The sequence below is a fragment of the Thamnophis sirtalis genome, unplaced genomic scaffold, assembly GCF_051295495.1.
Source record: "Thamnophis sirtalis isolate CommonGarterSnake01/CBP01778 unplaced genomic scaffold, rThaSir2_p1.2 scaffold_3, whole genome shotgun sequence".
NCBI classification, from domain to species: Eukaryota; Metazoa; Chordata; class Lepidosauria; order Squamata; family Natricidae; genus Thamnophis; species Thamnophis sirtalis.
The window spans coordinates 173,197,473-173,217,895 of NW_028261383.1; the positions used below are offsets into that span (position 1 = coordinate 173,197,473).

A 20,423-nucleotide genomic window follows, 5' to 3' on the forward strand; every position below is an offset into this window, starting at 1 on the left:
CAACCAAATGAGAAAGTCCAGCTTTGAAAAAGAGGTTAATAGGCCTGTCAGTGATGCCGAAAACTAGGTGATGGGCAAGTGATTTAAAATAAGAGGATAGCATCACTCCTATCTCTCGCTCAAGTCTTCCTTGTCCAAAGCAACTAACAGTACACATGTATGATGGAAGAAATCAGAAATTTTAGGTGTGGGATAGTCTTTGTCCTGTCTCATTAGAATAGAATTAATACAAAAATGGTTGTCTTCCCAGAGCTAAATCACAACGCCTCTCTTGCAAATAATCACCACCACCATCTAATAGCAAGATTAAGGGTTGCCTGTTAAAGTTCAATGTTTGATAAATGCATCAAGCATTTAAAAAAAAAACTTTTAAATAAGGAACAGGCTTTTTGGAATCCCTCCCCCCCGCCCAACACACTTGCACATGTGAAAACCTCCTTTACTCACAACAATAATGCCCATTTTGTGGCCAAACATCACCTGCCAAAAACAGAACTCGCCAGTATTTTAGGGTATAGCTCAGTGCTAATTAAGTTCAACAGCCACTAAGCAGAGGTCCATTAAATCAAGGATTTACTGTACTAAATAGCAATCACACTAATGCTCCATTACAAGAATCCTTTTTTCCCCCCTAAAATTTAAGACATTTCCTCTAAGAAAATAAAATGCACACGATGAACATCAAAAGTTGAAAGGCAGCTTAATCGAACCCCTCATCACCCTCTCAAATATCCATTGCTTGTAGACTTAAATATTTCACATCCACATGGAGAGAAAGATGATTTCCCCCCCAAATGATTAAAACTATGTCAACTGTGCTTAACAACTAGAAGGAAGACTTGGAACACAAACAAACAAATGCTATTTACTGGCACAAGATACAAGAAACACATTACGCTGGTATTGAAAGAATTATATTAGCTATCAATTTGTTACTAAAGCTTGGCCTTCTTAGCTCTACATAACCAGAGAGGGCAACTTCCTTGCACCCTGACCTCTTCAGACGCCGCTTTCTGGTTGAGGTGAAACCAAATTTTTCCAGAAGCTCAGAGAAAACAGCACATTGCTAGATCCTTCTTTGCTGGTTTCAAACCCGTTAAGATTGCCATTCATTTATGAAGAATAATTTGTGGCCTGATCCTGATCTTACATGAAAGTTCTAGGGACACCATTCCAAACAATTGTTATTTTATTAATTCATTGGCTATTTTTAGTATACGTCGTGTTGTTTTATTTCTCTTGGTGAAGATCTTGGATGGAAAGGCATAATGTTTGCCCTTAAAAGAGTTAGGTGCCCACCTCTGTGTTCCGTGTCAATTTTCCTCTGCTCGCAAGTCAGTCAACAACTCTTAAGCATTTCTTAACATTTTTCTGCAGGTTTATTTTAGTAATTAAAAACACACAATGCTTGGTTTGGTCAAGCAATTTCTGACAGAGAAAATACAGTCACTGACAATCCATTTAGGCGTCCTTACTTCGGGTATCCGAGAACCTTAACATCAGTACAGAATGATTAGAGGCCAATGTTTGGGTACTCTCCAATCAACCACAATGCCAGAATTGTTATCAAGTTAGAATACCATTAGGCATTCAGCCAGTGGTGGGTTTCAAAAAATTTCGGAACCTCTTCTGTAGGTGTGGCCTGCTTTCCAGGTCCACTGGTGGAACCTCTTCTAACCGGTTCGGTAGATTTGACGAACCAGTTCTATCGAACCGGTGCGAACCGGTAGGAACCCACCTCTGGCATTCACCCCGTAAATCACATCTCATCTACACACTGAATTCTGGAGCCTTAGAAAATAGGAGTCCCATCACCCAGTATACCTTAGTAATTCCAAAGTCTTTTTCTGAGACAACCCCACCCTATTCCCCCATGTTCAACCTACGTACCCTCTTTTGCCATCTCATGATCCCTACTCCCCTCTCCCTCCCCCCCGATTCTGAAATCAGCAGGTGCAGGTCAGCCATGGCCCTCTTCTCCAATGCTCGCTTGGCCATGTAAAAAACCCCTTTCTTGTACCAACACCCAGTTCAATTTCTTCTTCTTACTTTCCAAATCTTTATCCAGACCTAGGTGTCTTCTTCAAGTTGGTCTGGGGCCATCCTCATGACAAGCATCCTCCCACCTGCCGACATGGTCCTTTGGGACCGAGTGATCTGAGGGCAGCCCTGAGCCCTGACACAAAAGTCTTTCCAAGTTGCCACTGGAGGCGGGAGGCTCGTTCAGAAACAAGGCTTGCCGCACCAGGGCCGACATCTCCTCGTGTCGGTCACCGTCCCAATCGGAGGCTGCGGAGGCTCCCTGGCAGCAGCTAGCTGGAGCAGGGCTAGATCCGGGGAATGGTTCATGAACCCCACTGCTGTGCGCTCTGCACTTGAGCCGAAGCTTGTGTGGGAGAGCCGCGGTCTTCACGTCAGGGTGGGTGTCCAGCGGCACGGGGAAGGGAGCAGAGGGACATCCCCAGGAGGGCTCTTCACCTTCCTCACTGGTGTAACCCTCAAAGGGGGATCTAGGCTCTTCAACTTTCTTTATGTGCTCGCCCTCCAAATAACCATCGGAAGCACTACAGTTCTGGGGCTTTGAGCAATACCCTGAGTGCGACTGGAGCTCCCCCTGCGAGCAGTGAGGATCACGCCCCCTACAGTGGCTTTGGGGACTCTGGTTCCCACAGCCTTCTGCCTGCCCCACTTCTTCAGGAAGCAAGGGCTGCGGAGGGGGCACTGCAGTGAAGCCATTGGCACTGAAGAGGATGACGCTGCGGGGAACGGAGACCTTGGGGTCCGGGTAAGGCTGCAAGGGGGCATCCCCATAGACACGATGGATGGCCTGGGCTTCCTCAAGCGTCCGGGGGAGAGGGCTGTCCCGAGATGAGCTATCAGACAGGTCAGAGAGAGAGTCCCGGGGGGAATACTTGGCTACCGATACACTTACACTGTCCCGGCTCGATTGCTCTGTTTCAGATGAATCCTCTGAGTGGGAAGCTCGGGACAAGGAACCAGGATACAAACTGCTGCCGCTGCTGACACCGTATAAGTGTGCTGGGTTGTTGGCACTGGCAGTGCTCAGCTGCTGGCTCTTTTCCATGAAGGCTGTCGTGCTGATGAGGCCAAAACGCAGCTTCAGCTGCAGCAGCTCCGTTTTCAGCCGCACGTTCTCCTCGTTGAGTGCCAGCACCTTATTCTCCAGGACCAGGTCGTTGAAGCGCCGTTTCTCCCGGGAACGCTTGGCAGCCTCGTTGTTCTTCCGACGCTTCTCCCAGTAGCTGGCATCCTTCTTCTCGTCGGAGATGAACTCACGCTTTCGCCGACAGTTAGCGTTCGGCTTGCTCTTCAAAGATCGGGCTCTCTGAATGATGCCGTTGGGATGGAACTCGGGAAAGTTCCCGGCCACACATAATGTGGGGGAGTTGAGGCTCTCCATCACGGGGGTGGGTGGGGGAAGGGAGGGAAGTGGGGGCAAAACGTCCAGATGCACTTTGTCTCCCGCTGGAGAATTTCCCTTCCTCGGAACTGTGGCGGCGGTTGCTCCTGCTGTCCCGCAGGATACTTCTTCCTAGCGGTGCACCCCAAACTGTTACCAAGCTGTCTTGCCTGGGAAGCTGTATCCAATATGGCCTTGAGCTGTCCTCCAGTTGCTACAGTCAGGCGGGATCTGGGCTCCCATCAATGGAAAACGAACTGTCCGATAGAAGGAGACCATCTTCTAAATCACCCGCCGAAAAGGGACCGTCTCCAGATTCCTTGGGAGGGTTTTACTGTCCTCAGTCTTCAGCTCAGTTAACGCCGGAGTGACTCTGCCGCCAAAACGCTACAACAACAGGAACGCTGGATGTGGCTGGACAACAGAGGCACAGCGGGACGGGTGGAGAATCAACATCGACTGCTGGGTCAGGCCCAGAAGGCAGCAGAAACGCCTAGGGAGGAAGGATACAAAAAAAGAGGGTGTTACATTTCTGCCTAGTGCTGTCACACACCCCGGGCTCTGTTTACATAATCCAGCAGGTTCAGGCAGCATCACCGTGGCCCTCGGTTTGCACGGGCCACACCCCAAATTCCGGCTCCCCTCAGAAACAAATGTGTGGTTGCCTCTCCCAGGGGGGGGGGAGAGGGGGAGGGCACGACCCTACAAAGCAGAACTACATTCAGTTGTAATTTCTGCTTGGCAATCCAAATATATGCCCCACCTTTTCCCTGTCCCAGCCCCAAAGCGTGCCACACCCCAGAGATGCTGCACCCACATTGAGATCTCTCCCAAACATACAAGAGAAAAACTACTTTCCTAATTGCACATATCCCCAAGAAAGGCAAAGGAGATCTTTTCCAGATCACAGGGATGCACTCATTATATTAAGGCTCTCCTCTTCTAAGCCCCTCTTTCCCTCGGAGATCTCTGCATATAGACATCCCTGTAGGGACGATGCCACTCTGATACACCCAAAATGTGCCACTTACTTCCATTTCATTCACAAATGTACTCTCCCATCTCTCTCACACACATACAGGCACCCCGAGAGAGAGGGAGAGGGAGAGGGAGAGAGGGAGAGAGAGAGAGAGAGAGAGAGGGAGAGAAACCCTCCCCTAATTCTCATACCACCGGGAGGGAGGGAGGGAGAATAAAGGAGATTGCAAGAAGTGAATTGCAAGAAGGGATTTTTAACCTTGAAGCCGAGAGATCCAAGCCAGGGAATCTTCCAGCCCCCTTTTGAGCGCTGAAGGATTGGCCAGCAAGCCAGACAGGTTGCATAAAGGACACCACCCCAAACCTTCCTTCCACATTCACCGTGACACATAGATAGGAATGCCGAAGCCTCTCCTTCCCGAGAAGGCAAGGCCATGTGTACCCAGTGGCACGCACGGTTCCCCCGCGATGATGGCAACCCTCCCTTTCTTTCCCTTCGCACGTGATCTAGCGCGCACCAGGCACTGGCAGCAGGAATATAGGTCAGTAAACACTGAATATTTATCAAGCCAGGCAGTCAAAACAGGTCTGATGGTTATGGATTGCACAACAGTTCCAGAATAAGAGAGCGCGGCACAGCGCCAACAACCTACTGGCCCACAAACTGTTTCTTCGCAGAGAAATAATCGCAGCGGGAGGCAGAGGAGGCAATACTGGCGACCAAGAGGAGAAAATGCTCCTAACAATTGGCCCTGGAGCCATCTTGATAACTAGTCAGTTCCCCGATCAGCCTTGCTCCAATTTCCAAGCAGATTCAGCAGTTTCAGTATCTTGGATGGTCCAGGATTTCTACAGAGAAAGCCACAAACAAGAGTTCTACAGAGGAAGCGTCGATGTTTTGTGAGCTTTCGAACAATCTTGGGCGAAATTAAAATGCATCCACCGAACCATATCAGCTTCCATTTTGATGTTCATGTTTCATTCAAGCGTCTTCCTGGAACACACATTTCTTTTTTCAAACCTGGGCATTTCTTCTAGAAGATATTTCCTCTCTCCTTGCCACCCCTCCTGCCCTACAAAACCTCTTCCGTGGACAAAAGAACGCCTCACAAATCCATGAGGCTCACTGTATGTATTCCAAATAGAAATCTTAACATTTATGCAGCGGGCCCTACCAGCAGCATACTAAACAAAGCAGTCTGCTTAAATAGACTAAAATAGACTAGCCTCCAGTTAGACAGAGGAAATTTCAGTCTTTAGAAAATGACCGTCAGAGAGCAAAGATCCAAGGGGAGGATAGACTGACAGACCCCCCCTCACTAAAAGGCAACAAATCTAACAGTCTCTTGCAGTGAGTAGCTGTAACGATTTTAATTCATAATAATAGTAACTGCTACATCAGCAGTTACACATAAAACCAAGATTTCTAAGTTTTACTCATAGAAATTCATAGGCCTCAGAAGATGTTCTTTAACTCTCCCAATGATTTTATACATTTATTTATTTTTATTATTTATTAGATTTTATACAGATAGATAGATGATAGATGATAGATTGATAGATGGATAGATGGATAGATAGATGATAGATAGATGATAGATAGATGATAGATAGATATAGATAGATAGATAGATAGATAGATAGATAGATAGATAGATAGATAGATAGATAGATGATAGATAGATAGATGATAGATAGATAGATGATTGATAGATAGATAGATAGATAGATAGATAGATAGATAGATAGATAGATAGATGATAGATAGATGATAGATAGATATAGATAGATGATAGATAGATGATAGATAGATAGATAGATAGATAGATAGATAGATAGATAGATAGATAGATAGATAGATAGATGATAGATAGATGATAGATAGATAGATGATAGATAGATAGATGATAGATAGATAGATGGATAGATGATTGATAGATAGATAGATAGATGATAGATAGATAGATGATAGATAGATAGATGATAGATAGATGATAGATGGATAGATGGATGGATGGATGGATAGATGGATAGATAGATGATAGATATAGATAGATAGATAGATAGATAGATAGATAGATGATAGATAGATAGATAGATAGATGATAGATAGATAGATATAGAGATGGATAGATAGATGATAGATAGATGGATAGATGATAGATAGATAGATAGATGATAGATAGATGATAGATAGATAGATAGATAGATAGATAGATAGATAGATAGATAGATAGATAGATAGATAGATACATAGATATGTAATATAAAATCATTGGGAGAAAATCATATATATATGAAGAAGGATGAAAAAGAGGACTCTGCTCTATTCTTTACAAGAAAAAGATGGTTGATCAGCATGGAGGAGGGAGCAATCTCCATTTTCAGGCTTTTTTTGTTTTTTAACTTTACCTTTTATTTGGTCTCCCAAATCCCATCACCTGGTTCTGAATCGAAAGGGTGCGATGGCTATCAATTTGTGCTGGGGTGCACCAGATCCCCGGCCTTCCTGGGTTCTTGATGTCAAAGAGAGGTGACATACTCCCTTTAGGTCCACGTATTATTTCCTTGCCTTGACCCAGAATGAGAAAGAGTGTTTTTTTCCCAGCTGAGCCCAAATCCCACACCCTGATCTGCCTACAGGGCCTGGCCGCGTGTCTTAGAGGGCACATGGGACTACTACTAAGCTGGATTGGGTGTATACAACGAGGATCCTACAAGCTCAGGCATGAATAGGAAGCTGACCTACTTCTCAGTCTGCGTCACCCCCTTGGGGCAGAAGGTCTGATAGGATTCCAAAGAGGTCAGGAGAGAGACGCTCACTTTGAGCTCTCAACAGAGGAGGAGCTGCATTTTACCAATTCAATCTAGCATCAGAATAAAAATACAGTTGTACGCTTACATAAGAGCAGCAATCAAAAGCCAAGCAAGAGATAAGCGTGCATCTGAACTAACGCCAAGTGCTTCGCATTCACAAAAGTGTCACAGGCAGGCTTCCAAATTAAAAGAGAACAACACAACCTTCGAACGTTTTCACTTTGGAAACCAAGTTCTGTTTGGGGGTTTTCCTGTAATAAAAAGCCGAATGGCTAGAAATCGTTCAGCGCAAAGGAAAGGGATACGAGTGTGCAATAACATGTAAGAGTACGATGAAGTTCTGAAAATCAAACCTGACTGTAAGCAGAAAAGCATGTGGAACAGAAGGGCTGATTGGTTCCACCACAAAACCGCGTTCGACTAAAGGGCGCTCGACGAAACCGCGTAGCTGACGTCATCACAGCGCGACAACAGCGCGGAGAAAAAAGCACGCTGTAAACGCTAAACCTAAAATTAACACCTAAACCTAAACCTAACCCCCCTAAACCTAATCCTAAACCTAACCCTAACCCTAACCCTAACCCTTAACCTAACCCTAAACCTAACCCTAAACCTAATGCTAAACCTAATCCTAACCCTTAACCTAACCCTAAACCTAACCCTAACCCTTAACCTAACCCTAAACCTAACCCTAACCCTTAACCTAACCCTAAAGCTAACCCTAACCCTAACCCTAACCCTAACCCTAAACCTAACCCTTAACCTAACCCTAAACCTAACCCTAACCCTTAACCTAACCCTTAACCTAACCCTAAACCTAATCCTAACCCTTAACCTAACCCTAACCCTTAACCTAACCCTTAACGTAACCCTAAACCTAACCCTAACCCTTAACCTAACCCTAAAGCTAACCCTAAACCTAACCCTTACCTTAAATTGAATCGGCTTGCTTTCAAAGCGCTATTTAAAGCGCCCTTCTTTCTCCGCACTCGCTGTTGTCGCCCTGTTGATGACGTCAGCAACGCGGTTTAATCGGGCGCGCTTTAGTTGAGCACGGTTTTGTCATGCCACGGGGCTGATTATGAAATCAACGAGGGCATACCTCCAAATTGACATCCATGTTAGGTTTATACGATACGTTAGACCAGTTAATATAGGATAAGGCTGTTTGTGACTCCATTTGCTGTAAGAACCCAATGTTTATTATTACCGGCTCAGGCTATCATGGTAAACTATAACATGATTTATTTGTCTGGACACAGCAGGATATGTGAACACGGCAATGAACAGATTTAGTTGAGTGTGTTGTGAGAATGCAGCCATAATGGAACAAGTTGACATCCCTCTTGGAATGAGTTCCTTGAGTTCTGAATTACAAGTTTAAATCATCCTGAAAAAACATCTTAAAGCAGTGTTTCTCAACCTTGGCGACTTGAAGATGTCCGGACTTCAACTCCCAGAATTCCCCAGCCAGCATTCGCTGGCTGTGGAATTCTGGGAGTTGAAGTCCGGACATCTTCAAGTTGCCAAGGTTGAGAAACACTGTCTTAAAGGAAAAATGAGGTCATGTCAGCAAATTTATAGCAAGGGGCTATTAAAGCTTCTGGGATTAATAAGTGCTGGGGTATCAAGTCTCTGGACATCTTTCTTCAACGCCATGGCTATCACAGAGCTGAACTTTTAAACGTGCCCCTATAATGCTATATCTTTGGCAAATAAGGATAGTTAAGGTTATGCTGGCAAGAGCTTCTGTTCAATCTCTGCCCAGGAATTCTCTCTTTTCAAGGCCCTGAAGCCAGGCAAACCAGAGGGCATTTTCCCTTCTTGAATAACTAGTATGATGCTAATCAGTGTGTTGGATAATGGGCTACCCACACAGAAAACGGAGGATCTAACTTGATGCCATTCTCATTATGACAGGTAACTTCCAGAAGGAAACTTTGCTTGTCTCCTGCAGGGGGGGGGAAATGCCTTTGGTGCTTTAGAAATAAGCAGATTTACTATGACACAATCCAAATTCCATGTTATTAGCTTCTTGGTCTGTGGACCACCACACCCACCTAAGATTCTTCAAATCCACTGAAAGAAACGTCCCAGATACCCACTGTCAACTTCACTTTATTCTCCCACTTCCCAGCAACAAGAAGTTATCCACAACCAATTTTATGGCCAGTTTCTCTCTCTCTCTGCAAAATTCTAGGATGGCAGGACTAATATTCCTATTGGTTTATTTGGAATGGATTTCAGGGTTCCACCACAAAACCGCGGTAGACAATTGCGCGCTCGACAAAAGCGTGTACGTGACGTCATCACAGCGCGACGAAAACATCGCGCTGTGAGCGGTAAATTTAAAAATAAAGCGAAAACGTTACCCTAACCCCCCCAAACCTAACCCTAAACCTAAACCTAACCCTAAACCTAACCCTAAACCTAACCCTAAACCTAACCCTAAACCTAACGGTAACCCTTAACGTAACGCTAAACCTAACCCTAACGCTTAACCTAACCCTAACCCTAACCCTAAACCTAACCCTTACCTTTATGTGAATCGGCTTGCTTTAATTTTATTTTAATTTTATTTATTTTTTTAATTTTTTTGGTCGCGCTGCTGATGACGTCAGGTACGCGCTTTCGTCGAGCACGGTTTTGTCGACCGCAGTTTTGACGGGTCACAGGATTTCAGTGTACTTAAGTTAATCCCAAATTCCCTGCAAGGAAGCAAGCCAACGCTTCCTCCTGGAGGGTTTGCTTTGCTCTGCGGATTCCTTCCCTTGACTTGCCCCTTCCAAAATATCACTCCCTCCTCTAGGTTCTCTCCCCGTAGGGCTTCCCACACAACTGCTTCGTGATGTAATAACCGTTGCAGATCGTGTCTCCACTTTCCAAGCAGGAATGTTCTGTTCCTGTCGGGAACTCTGGAGCTGAGCCACCACCCTTCAGCTGCCTCCCCCCCCCTTCCCTTTGCTTTCCACATCTACTCCACGTTCTGCATAATCAGTTCATCACAATCCATACTGCCACTTTTTGGGGGGTGGGGGGTGGGGAAGAACCTTCTGGCTAGCAACTCAACAAGTAAATGCAGATTATAACGCTGTGACGAGAGGATGGCCCAGTTATAACAATCTGTCCCAAGTCTCAATCAAGAAAAAAAGAAGAAGAAATGTAAAATTCACACAAGCCCAAAATTTGAGAGAGAACTTTTATAAGATCTTTTATAGATGGCATTTAGATCCTAAAAAACTGGCTTGCATGTATCCGAATTTACAACCTAAATGCTGGAGATGTGATTGTGTTGATGCTACGTATTACCATATATGGTGGACTTGTAAAAAGGTTAAAGCATTTTGGATAAAAATACGGTGGATTATGCAAAATGTTCTTTAAAAAAGGATAAAGTTTACCCCCTCAGTTATTCCTGTTGGCTATAACTACCGATTGTACTGTTATAGAGACTAACTTGATTTTGTATTTAATAACGGCAGCAAGACTGCTGGTGGTGCAATATTGGAAGAAGGAAGATTTGCCTACTATTTAAGAATGGACATTAAAAGTCACAAACTTAGCAGAGATGGCTAAAATATCAGCATATCTCAAGGACCACTCAGACGAGAAATATAAACTGGAGTGGAGACAATGGATTGACTATATTCCAAATAAATACGAGACTAAGAAATTCCAGATAGTTTATGACTGAAGAAACAAGGAATGATATAATCTGTTTAGAGTTAGCCTAGCAAAGAGGAGTTAAAGCTCAAATGAAAGAGGATACTAACTTGTTTTAAGTTTATTTTAGAACATCTTTGTTAAAGATTTATACCCTGTATTTGTTCTGGGAAGACGGTGGGGAGGGAGGTAAATAATTGTAAAAGCCAAAATTTTCAATAAAAAAGGAAAAAGAAAAAAAGCAAGAAAGATTCTGAGGAGCCATAGGGGAATCTGTGTTGAGCAAAAGGTTTCCAATGGTCCTATGGGCAATGGGAGAAAAAAAGCCACAGGTTGCTTCAGGACTAACCAAGATAAAATTAAGCAGAAATATCAAGATACCAAGTGGAAAGGAACCAGCCAATTTAGCATGCACAAGTAAAGCAAGTGTAGTAACCTGCTGGTAAAGGTCAAGTTACTCCAATAATAGCAAATCTAGGCAAAGATTGATTGACCAAAAGAGTCTGGATGACAAATACATAGCAGCAAGAATGGAAGTTTTTCTCTATTTCATTTCTGCCACCTAGTGATTGACTAGATCAGGGGGTCAGCAACCTGAGGGGCTGGAGCCGCGTGTGGCTCTTTCATCCCTCTGCTGTGGCTCCGTGTCGCCAGTCAGCTCCACAATTGATAGGGCTTTCGGTTAGGACAGGTAGAGGGAAAAGGATGCTGTGCTAGGAGGAGACTCTATGGTAGGGGAACCGGACTTCCGGTCGGCTCCAGAATTGAACGAGGGGCTTCCTGTTAGGACCTTTGTGGCTTTCGGTCTAGATTTTTGCAACCCAGATCTAATAGCCCCAGAGAAGTTGCTGTTACAACTTGGGCCTCTGTGTTTCAATTGACCATCATCATCATCATCATCATTGCTAGGTCTTGTTCTGACCTAAAGTTTTTTTTCCCCCCATTATATTCAGCGACTGGGAATCATAAACATAATGCACTGATGTCAAACGAATGGGTGGGTGTTCATGTATCTTTTTTTTAAATGGGAAGGGTCTCTTGAAGGGGTTATAGTCAAGCCGAGATGGCGCAGGGGTTAAATGCAGCGCTGCAGGCTACTTCAGCTGACTGCAGTTCTGCAGTTCGGCTATTCAAACCTCACCGGCTCAGGGTTGACTCAGCCTTCCATCCAGGGGTGGGTTTCAACCGGTTCGCCGCAGTCCCTGCGAACCGGTTGGTCGGCGAACCCGGAAGTAAGTAACTTCCGGGAACGGCGAAGGGCACACCCGCCCGCCCGCGCTCCTTACCTGGTTTTGACGAGTTCTGCGCTTCCACTCATGCGCAGGACGCATACAGCGCCTGCGCGATCCTCCAGGAGCAGCTGGAGCATCGCACAGACACTAGTACGCATGCGTGCACTGCGCGCGTGCATGAGGACGCCGCCGGCCCCGTTCCAACCGAACCGGTTGGAACGGGGCGAGAAACCCACCCCTGCTTCCATCCTTCTGAGGTGGGTGAAATGAGGACCCGGATTGTTGTTGGGGGCGATATGCTGACTCTGTAAACCGCTTAGAGATGGCTGAAAGCCCTACGAAGCGGTATATAAGTCTAACTGCTATTGCTATATGTAAAATCGATCAAATGCTTCATGGATCTCGTCTGGAAGATGAGTCACGGCTCATCTGAACTTCTTTTCTTTTTTGGCTTGAAAGGTTTCGCCGCTTAGGGCAACCTGGGGAAGCTTGGTCAGCAGGGCAGAGCAACAGGTGCCCGACAGGTCAATGAAACCTCTCCCTCTCGCTCCCATCCACTCCTACCTGCAATACTCGTGAAATACATTTCGCATCCCAGTGTCAAATTCCATCGTTCTCTTTTCGGCCTGCCAGACTTTCCAGAAAAGCCTGAGCAGTTGAAGTATGACAAGGAATGACCCAGAGTTAGGCGGTTTCAAAACCTTTTTCATTCTGCGTACAATAGAAAGTAACCGCTCCCATTATGATTATGACTTTTGTTTTTCCCTTCCCCATTGAAGTACACCTCAGAGGGAGTACTCACAAGAGCAGGCTCTACACAGCCTTGATAACGCCGATAAAGCCCAAGTTGCAACTGAGCTGCAATGTTTTTTAAGACTTCAGTTTACGGGTAGTCCTCAACTGGCGCGGTGGGTAGAGTGAAGTACTGCAGGCCACTTCAGCTGACTGTTATCTGCAGTTCAGCAGTTCAAATCTCACTGGCTCAAGGTTGACTCAGCCTTCCATACTTCCGAGGTGGGTAAAATGAGGACCCGGATTGTTGTTGGGGGCGATATGCTGACTCTGTAAACCGCTTAGAGAGGGCTGAAAGCCCTATGAAGCGGTATATAAGTCTAACTGCTATTGCTATTGCTATTCCATCCTTCCGAGGTGGGTGAAATGAGGACCCAGACTGTGGGGGCGATATGCTGACTCTGTAAACCGCTTAGAGAGGGCTGGTATATAAGTCTAACTGCTATTGCTATTGCTATTGCTACAACCATTTGTTCAACCCCTGTTCAAAGTTGCAGAAAATAGTGCCTTACAGCTAGTTCTCTCACACTTACGACCTTTGGAGTGTCCCTGCTGTCATGCAATCACAATTTGGACACTGGACAACCAGCACATATTTATTTACAACAATCGCAGCATCCCAGGATCATATCATCACCATTTGCAGCCTTCCAGTTGGGTTCTGACAAACAGAATCCATGGGGGAAGCTGGATTCGCTTTAACACCCACAGTGAAAAAAAATACCATAAGATCAGGTGAAATCACACGACGTCTCACAATGACTTCATTGCTTAGCAACGGAAGTTCTGGGCCCCCGTTATGGTTTTAAGTTGAGGACCACCTGTACCAGAGGTGGCTTCCTACCAGTTCGCACCAGTTCGGTAGAACCGGTTCGTCAAATCTATCGAACCGGTTAGAAGAGGTTCCACCAGTGGACCCGGAAAGCAGGCCACACCTACAGAAGAGGTTCCAAAATTTTTTTGAAACCCACCACTGGCAAGGATCTTGTAACTTGACAGCTTTAAGACTTGTATGCTTCAATGCCAGAGTTTCTGAACAGCTACTTGGACCAACCTAATTCATAATTTCATATCCGGTCACATGGGCGGCAAGCCACTCCCATTCGGTCACATGGGTGGCAAGACACTCCCACAAAGGAGGCCACACCCACAGAGTAGGTTCCAACAATTTTTGAAACCCACCACTGACCTGTACACATTTCCAACGGCACCTGCAGATACAGTCATGAACAGGGAAACCTTTCTGAAATGGAGAAAACTCCCCTTGCTTGTTTTCTACACATTCGGCTGTTGTTTAAAAATAAACGGGTAGACAAGCTTGCCAACTAATCAAGAGGGAAAATAGCTTGGCTCGTTCTTTTGCCTTTTAAAAAACAGTTTGCTCTGCACAAAAATCACCAGGCAGGGTTTTTTGCATACGTGAAGTGAATCGTGGCTTGCTGTGGCTGGAACTCAAGCTGCTGTTAAAAAACAAATATTAAGTAGGAGACTGGTTTTTTTTTTTAAAAAAAGAAAATTTATCATGCATATGAATTATCTAATGCCAACCAAGCTTCCAGAATTCAGATTTCACAACTGCCTTTGCAGCTACCGCATGTCTACAACGCAACCCCCTTTTTTTTTCTGTTTGCAAAAATTTGGCCAGCTGAGCTAAGTGTCTTGAATCAGGCAGTGTTTCTAAAGCAAAAATTGCTCAATCATTCTGTACTAAGCGTTAGCATGTAGCCTCACCCTTATACAGACCATGTTGAAATATGCACCAGGCAGTGGGGTGTAGTGGTGAAGGTATTGGTCCAGAACAGTGGTTCCCAAACTTGGCAACTTTTAAGACTTGTGGACTTCAACTCCCAGAATTCTCCAGCCAGCTCTACTGGCTGGAGAATTCTGGGAGTTGAAGTCCACAAGTCTTAAAAGTTGCCAAGTTTGGGAACCACTGGTCTAGAAGGAAGGAGACCCAAGCCCACCCTCAACCTTGGAATCTCACTTTGGGATCTGGGTAAGGATCACTCTCTGTCAGGCCAGCCTCTGATGCTTGTAGCAGAGTAAAATAAAATTAGGGAACTCTGTACAGATTATCCTGTATTCTGAATAAAATGAGGAATGGAGCAAATACAAATGTTCCCCCTGAGAAAGATAGGAAGGAGTGGAGAAAGGAGAGGAATAGGAGAAAGGGAAAGGCAGAGGAAGAATGGGAGGGAATGTAAGAGTAGGAAAGAGGGGAGGAATGGGAAGAAGAGGGGAAGGGTAAAGGGGAGGAAGGGGAAGGAGAGAAGGGAAAGGAGAGGAGGAAGGAAGGAAGGAGAGAAGAAAGAGAAGAAAGGGGGGTAGGAAGGAGGGAGGGAAGGAGGGAGGGAAGCAAGGGGGAAGGAAGGAGGGAAGGAAGGAGGGAAGGAAGGAGAGAAGAAAGGAGGGAAGGAAGGAGAGAAGAAAGGAGGGAGGGAAGGAAGGAGGGAAGGAAGGAGGGAATGTAGGAGAGAAGGAAGGGGGGAAGGAAGGAGGAAAGGAAGGGGGAAGGAAGGAGAGAAGGAGAAAAGAAAGGAGGGAAGGAAGGAGGGAAGGAAGGAGGGAAGGAGAGAAGGAGGGAGGGAAGGAAGGGGAGTAGGAGAGAAGAAACGAGGGAAGGAAAGAGGGAGGGAGGGAAGGAGAGTAGGACCGTTGTAAGATAAGATGGATCTATGGGATGATAAAAAAGCAATCTTCAAGTATATTGTCAACAGTAGGGAAAAATTGTTATAAATACATATTGTTAATAACAGTTATGAGATCATATAATTGTGAATGTATATATGAAATTGATAAAATAAAATAAAATAAAAAATTTTAAAAAAATGTTCCCCCTGAGTTCATTTACAGATTTCTCTTAAGAATTTTTTTACGGGATCTCTTGAAAACGATTGCAAGTGTTGCACAGCTATTGAAATGCCTTGGAATGGCTCTATGGAGTGCTTAGTGCATAGGATGGGGTAAGGAATACCTACCCAAGGAACAAAGAGGAGAGGCCAAAATCTTTTTTCTCCCGATTTTCATTTTGGAAGACAGCCAATGAAAGAGAACGGAGGCAGAACGGATGGGCAGAAGAAGAATGTTTCATCCAGAGATTTGCTAGCCAAACCTTTGCCTGATTTTTTTGTGTCTGCCTGGAAAGCGGGTGAACAAAACAGGTATTCCCAATTAAATGCAGAATCACAGCCTCTTCTGCTCTATACTTAGCCTCCAACCGCAGCATCACAGGTTCCATTCGGCAACATGGATGCCTCTCCTCAGCTCCACCTCTTCAGCCAGGGCCTCCATTCCACTCCACCAAGGAACCATGATCAAGAGATTATGATTTGCTGACTAGCTGTAGGCATAGGCTGGGAAGTCCTGGGTTCAAAATCCCGATCCTATGTAAAGCATACAGCATAAAGTCAGACCCTCCAAAATAAACATTCCAGGACTCTTGCAAAGATAAAAATGATGGTGGGATGGAGGAGCCACTGTAAAAATTGCCCTAAGAAGCTTGAGGGGGGGGGGGGAAATGCATATGGGTTTGCAGATAGCAGTGCTCACAGCGGATGGCGTTGACACCCAAATGAGAATGTATGTGTGATGATGTTATAATGCAAAGGCTTTTATTGATTTCCTGGCCTGAAGTAGCTATGTCAGTGCAGTTATCCTCCCAGACATGCCATCATTTAAACTCACAACACACTGGGCACTTCCCTGTATAAAGACATTTAATTAATTTGTTACTCGTATTGCATTAATCCAGAATATTAGTTACTTAAGCCTTGTTCCAAGCCCAGCCGTTGTGATTAAATTTGTAGGAGGGAGGGAAGATTCTCTATCTGATTTGCTTGGTGATTTTATTCATCCAAAATCAGTTAGTTGCGCACTACTGTACATATTGGACCTATCAGTGTTTCAAATATTTCTGAGTATTAAATATATTATGGTAAAGGTATGTTTCAAAAGGGCATTTTAAGTTTAGAAACAGGAAGTGTTACACAAAACATAAAAACTACATGGAAATATTCTCGTGTCCCTTTAAACAGGAAGAAATGTATCACATTAGTAGTATTCTTTACTACTAATTAAGTAGAGAAACAATATTATTTTTCTACATTTAAAACCAGTCCAGTATGGCACCTTATCTCCAATTATAGAGCCGAGGTAGCGCAGTGGTTAAATGCAGCACTGCAGGCTACTTCAGCTGACTGCAGTTCTGCAGTTCGGCTGTTCAAATCTCACCGGCTCAGGGTTGACTCAGCCTTCCATCCTTCCGAGGTGGGTAAAATGAGGACCCGGATTGTTCTTGGGGGCGATATGCTGACTCTGTAAACCGCTTAGAGAGGGCTGAAAGCCCTATGAAGCGGTATATAAGTCTAACTGCTATTGCTATTGCTATTATATTAGACTGCAACTCTCTCAACTCTCCTGCCTGCAGACTAACTGAGAACAGGACAGCAGGAGATCTAGTGTGTGGCTAAAGTGCTGGACTAGAACCAGGCCATGGATGTCCACTGGGTGACTGATTCTTCACTAATCACTGATTCTTAGCTGAACCTACCTCACAGGGCTGTTGTTCTAAGAATAAAAATGGACAAAAGAGGGGGCATAAATTTAATTAAACCAGTGGTGTTGCAATAACACATTTGAAAAAGATCAGGATGAATAAAGGTGGCTTAACGAGCAATACCAAAAGTACTTTTTTCTGCATTGATGGATTTTGGATTTAAAAATATATATATAGAAAAATATAAATAATGTACTGAGTGGAATAGTTGATAGTCCTTCGTTTTACTTGCTTTCAAGTTTTATCATCTGAAAAGCAGAATCAGGATTTCCTAACCACTCCAATAATAAGCAAGCCGTATTAAGCAATCCTTCCCACTGTACACTTTAAAATCGTAACAAATCCCACTTACTTCACTTATCTGCAAGAATCCTCCTAATCAGAAAGGGGCCAGTTGCTTACAGGGAAGCCACTGGATCTCCTCTCCCAGCCCTGCAGAAGCTAAAAGGATTTTTATTGACTTGCAACAGCCACAAGCATTATGGAATGAGGGATGAAACCTTTCTGGGCCAACCAGTCACTGGATTACAAACTTCCTGTTCCTTATTTACTTTCCTGTGGTCAGGTGGAGAATTTCATTTAGAGAAGAAAGGGAAGAACCCTTCCTGGCCCTCTTTCTGTAGCTCCTAGTAGTTGCATCCTCTTGCTAAGCCAAGTGTGGGTCGTGATTGGGGAGAGGGTCTCTGCACCCTCCTCAAGAGACCATCTGGCAGGGCGAGGCTGCAAACCCCAAGGCCAATCGTGGATTGAAGGGTCGTGGAGACCCAGAGTACTCGCATCGCTCTCCCGAGGCGAGCCACATACGTGTCACTGTTGTTACCACTCGCTCTTCCCAGCAACTCAAAAGCTCGGTCTAGAAGCCTTCCCGAGTTCCCTCCTCCGCTCCACACGACCACCACGCACCCTCGACCCATCCTCACAAATGTAGCTCAGTCGGGAAGGGAAGGGAAGAGCCGGAGTGTTTCTGTTGCAACCAGAGGCGAGGAAGGGGATCGTCACCCACCCACCCACCCACCCACCCAGATACGCCTAAGCGCGGCCCCTCCGCCGCCCAGCCCTTCTCCAAGCGGGCGCAGCCAAAGAGCTTGTCTGAACGGGGCTGAAGGGAGGGGAACCAGGAGCCCAGCGCCGCATGCCCGCCATGTACCTTTGCCCGCAAACAAAGCACATCCGTGCCCGCCGACAACTCCTGCGCGCAAGGAACCAGCCGGGCTCCCCCGGGAGACCCCCACCCACCCACCACCCAGGCCAGGGGGGGGGGTCTGCAAGCGGGGGGGGGGTTTGGAGGAGCCTCCGCACGGCGTCCGCGTGAAATCACCTCTTCCAGGCGCTCCTCGGCCACCTCTCCAGCGGCGGGAAGGAGTCTCCGTGCGTCTTTGCCGCCGCCGCCGCCGCCCTACTTCTTTCCCCGGGCGAATGTGTGTTAGTAGGTCAGCCGGTTGCATAAGCGCGCTCCAAAGCGCCTCCGTCACGCTCCCGAAGTCGCCGCACAAAACAAACCGAGGGGAGGAGGAGGAGCGGGGGAGAGGCGAGGCGGACGAGCGGGCGGGCGGGCGAGAGGGGCTGGGCCGGAGCCAAGAGGAGAGCGAGCCAAGAGCCACGCGGGAGGCGCTGTCGCCTCCGCCGCCGCCGCTGATGGGGGAAGAGCCGGAGCCAGCCAGCCAGCCGCTCCCTCTTTGCCTCGCCCGCTTTGCGTCCAACGTTGGAAGCTCCCCGAGGGTCGCTTGGCTCCACCGAAGAAGCGCGTCCGTGCGCTGCAACGCCGCCTTCCTGCCCCTCTTAAGGACTTCGCTTCTGCCTGGCTTCGAACCCATCTCGGCTGCTGCTGACGTGTAGCCAGAGAGCTGGCTTGTTTTGTAGGAAAAGACTCCCTGCCCGGCGGGGGCTCCGCGGGGCCGAGGCATCATCGCAGGGCAGCGGCGGGGGCTGAAGCTGAAAGCCGGAACGCGCCACTTGCGCCGGAACAATCGCTTAAAAGCGAAGCAAGGCGAGGGTTTCCTACCAGTTGTAGCGAAGAAGAAAAGGAGCGAAGGGCAGGCAGGGGAGAGGGCTGATCCTGAACCCCAATATATACCCCAGTGGCTGGGAAGACGCACACACCCCGGGCTCTTTCCTCTACTTCTTCATAGCTTTCAGCGTTTAGTCCTAAGGTTGAAGCTGGAAGCATTGAGTCTATTCTCACCTTTTTGGGGGGTAAAAGGCTGACAAAAGGATCCGAATTATTTTGTAAGAACCTTTGGGAAGGGAAGGGAGACGTTGCATTAATGCATTGCGTTGCATAAGTCAAGAAAAAGCACTTCACAATCCAAAAATGGATTGACTATATACAAAATAAATACGGGACCAAGAAATTCCAGTTAGCCTATGCTTAAGATCAGAAATGATTTAAATTGTTTAAAGTTAGTTCAGCAAGAAGAAGCTAAGGTCAATGTAGAATGTTATTATTATTTTTTATTTCTTTTTTTTCTCTCAACAGATTTTAGACTGTGTTTGTTAGAAATCCATACCGTGTACGGGTTCTGGGAAGTTGGGGGGGGGGAAGGTGGAGGGGGGTTGGGGGAGAGGGTGGAGGGAGGGAGGGGTATATATTAGGCTAGACGAGAATTTGGTGGTAAACTAGAATTATTTTGACATACAAAAAATTGTACTTCGATGTCTTACTGATTGAGGAATGATGAAATGTTTGCCTTAAAAGAAATAAAACTTTTGAAACCAAAAAGTATTTACTTGAGCCTTTTCTCTCTTCCCTGTTTTAAACTCGGGAAAAGGATCTGAATTTCCATGAGCTTTGACCCTACTCAGAACGGGCTCACAGGGCACAGCACTGTGTACACATGTGTCACGTACAATCAGCCGCCTACTGGTGTAACAGGAGAAAGAGACTAGAGAAGTGTTTCTCAAACTTGATAGCTGGAAGATGTGGGGACTTCAATTTCCAGAATTCCCTAGCTGGCTGAGGAATTCT

The 20,423-nt window shown here is 46.0% G+C and overlaps 1 protein-coding gene across 1 annotated transcript; it reads right to left on the minus strand.

Moving 5' to 3' along the window:
• Positions 1-865: 865 nt before the first annotated feature.
• On the minus strand, positions 866-18,875 carry LOC148048392 (uncharacterized). The gene is made up of 2 exons (XM_087710968.1): positions 18,777-18,875; positions 866-3,914 (listed from the first exon to the last, which is right to left on the minus strand). The coding sequence occupies exon 2, from the start codon at positions 3,419-3,421 to the stop codon at positions 2,084-2,086; it is 1,338 nt and encodes a 445-aa protein (XP_087567094.1). The 5' UTR covers positions 3,422-3,914; positions 18,777-18,875; the 3' UTR covers positions 866-2,083.
• Positions 18,876-20,423: the final 1,548 nt, after the last annotated feature.

Coding starts and splice junctions, on each gene's coding strand:
- LOC148048392 (XM_087710968.1), bottom strand. CDS start 3,421: ATGGAGAGCCTCAACTCCCCCACATTATGTGTGGCCGGGAACTTTCCC.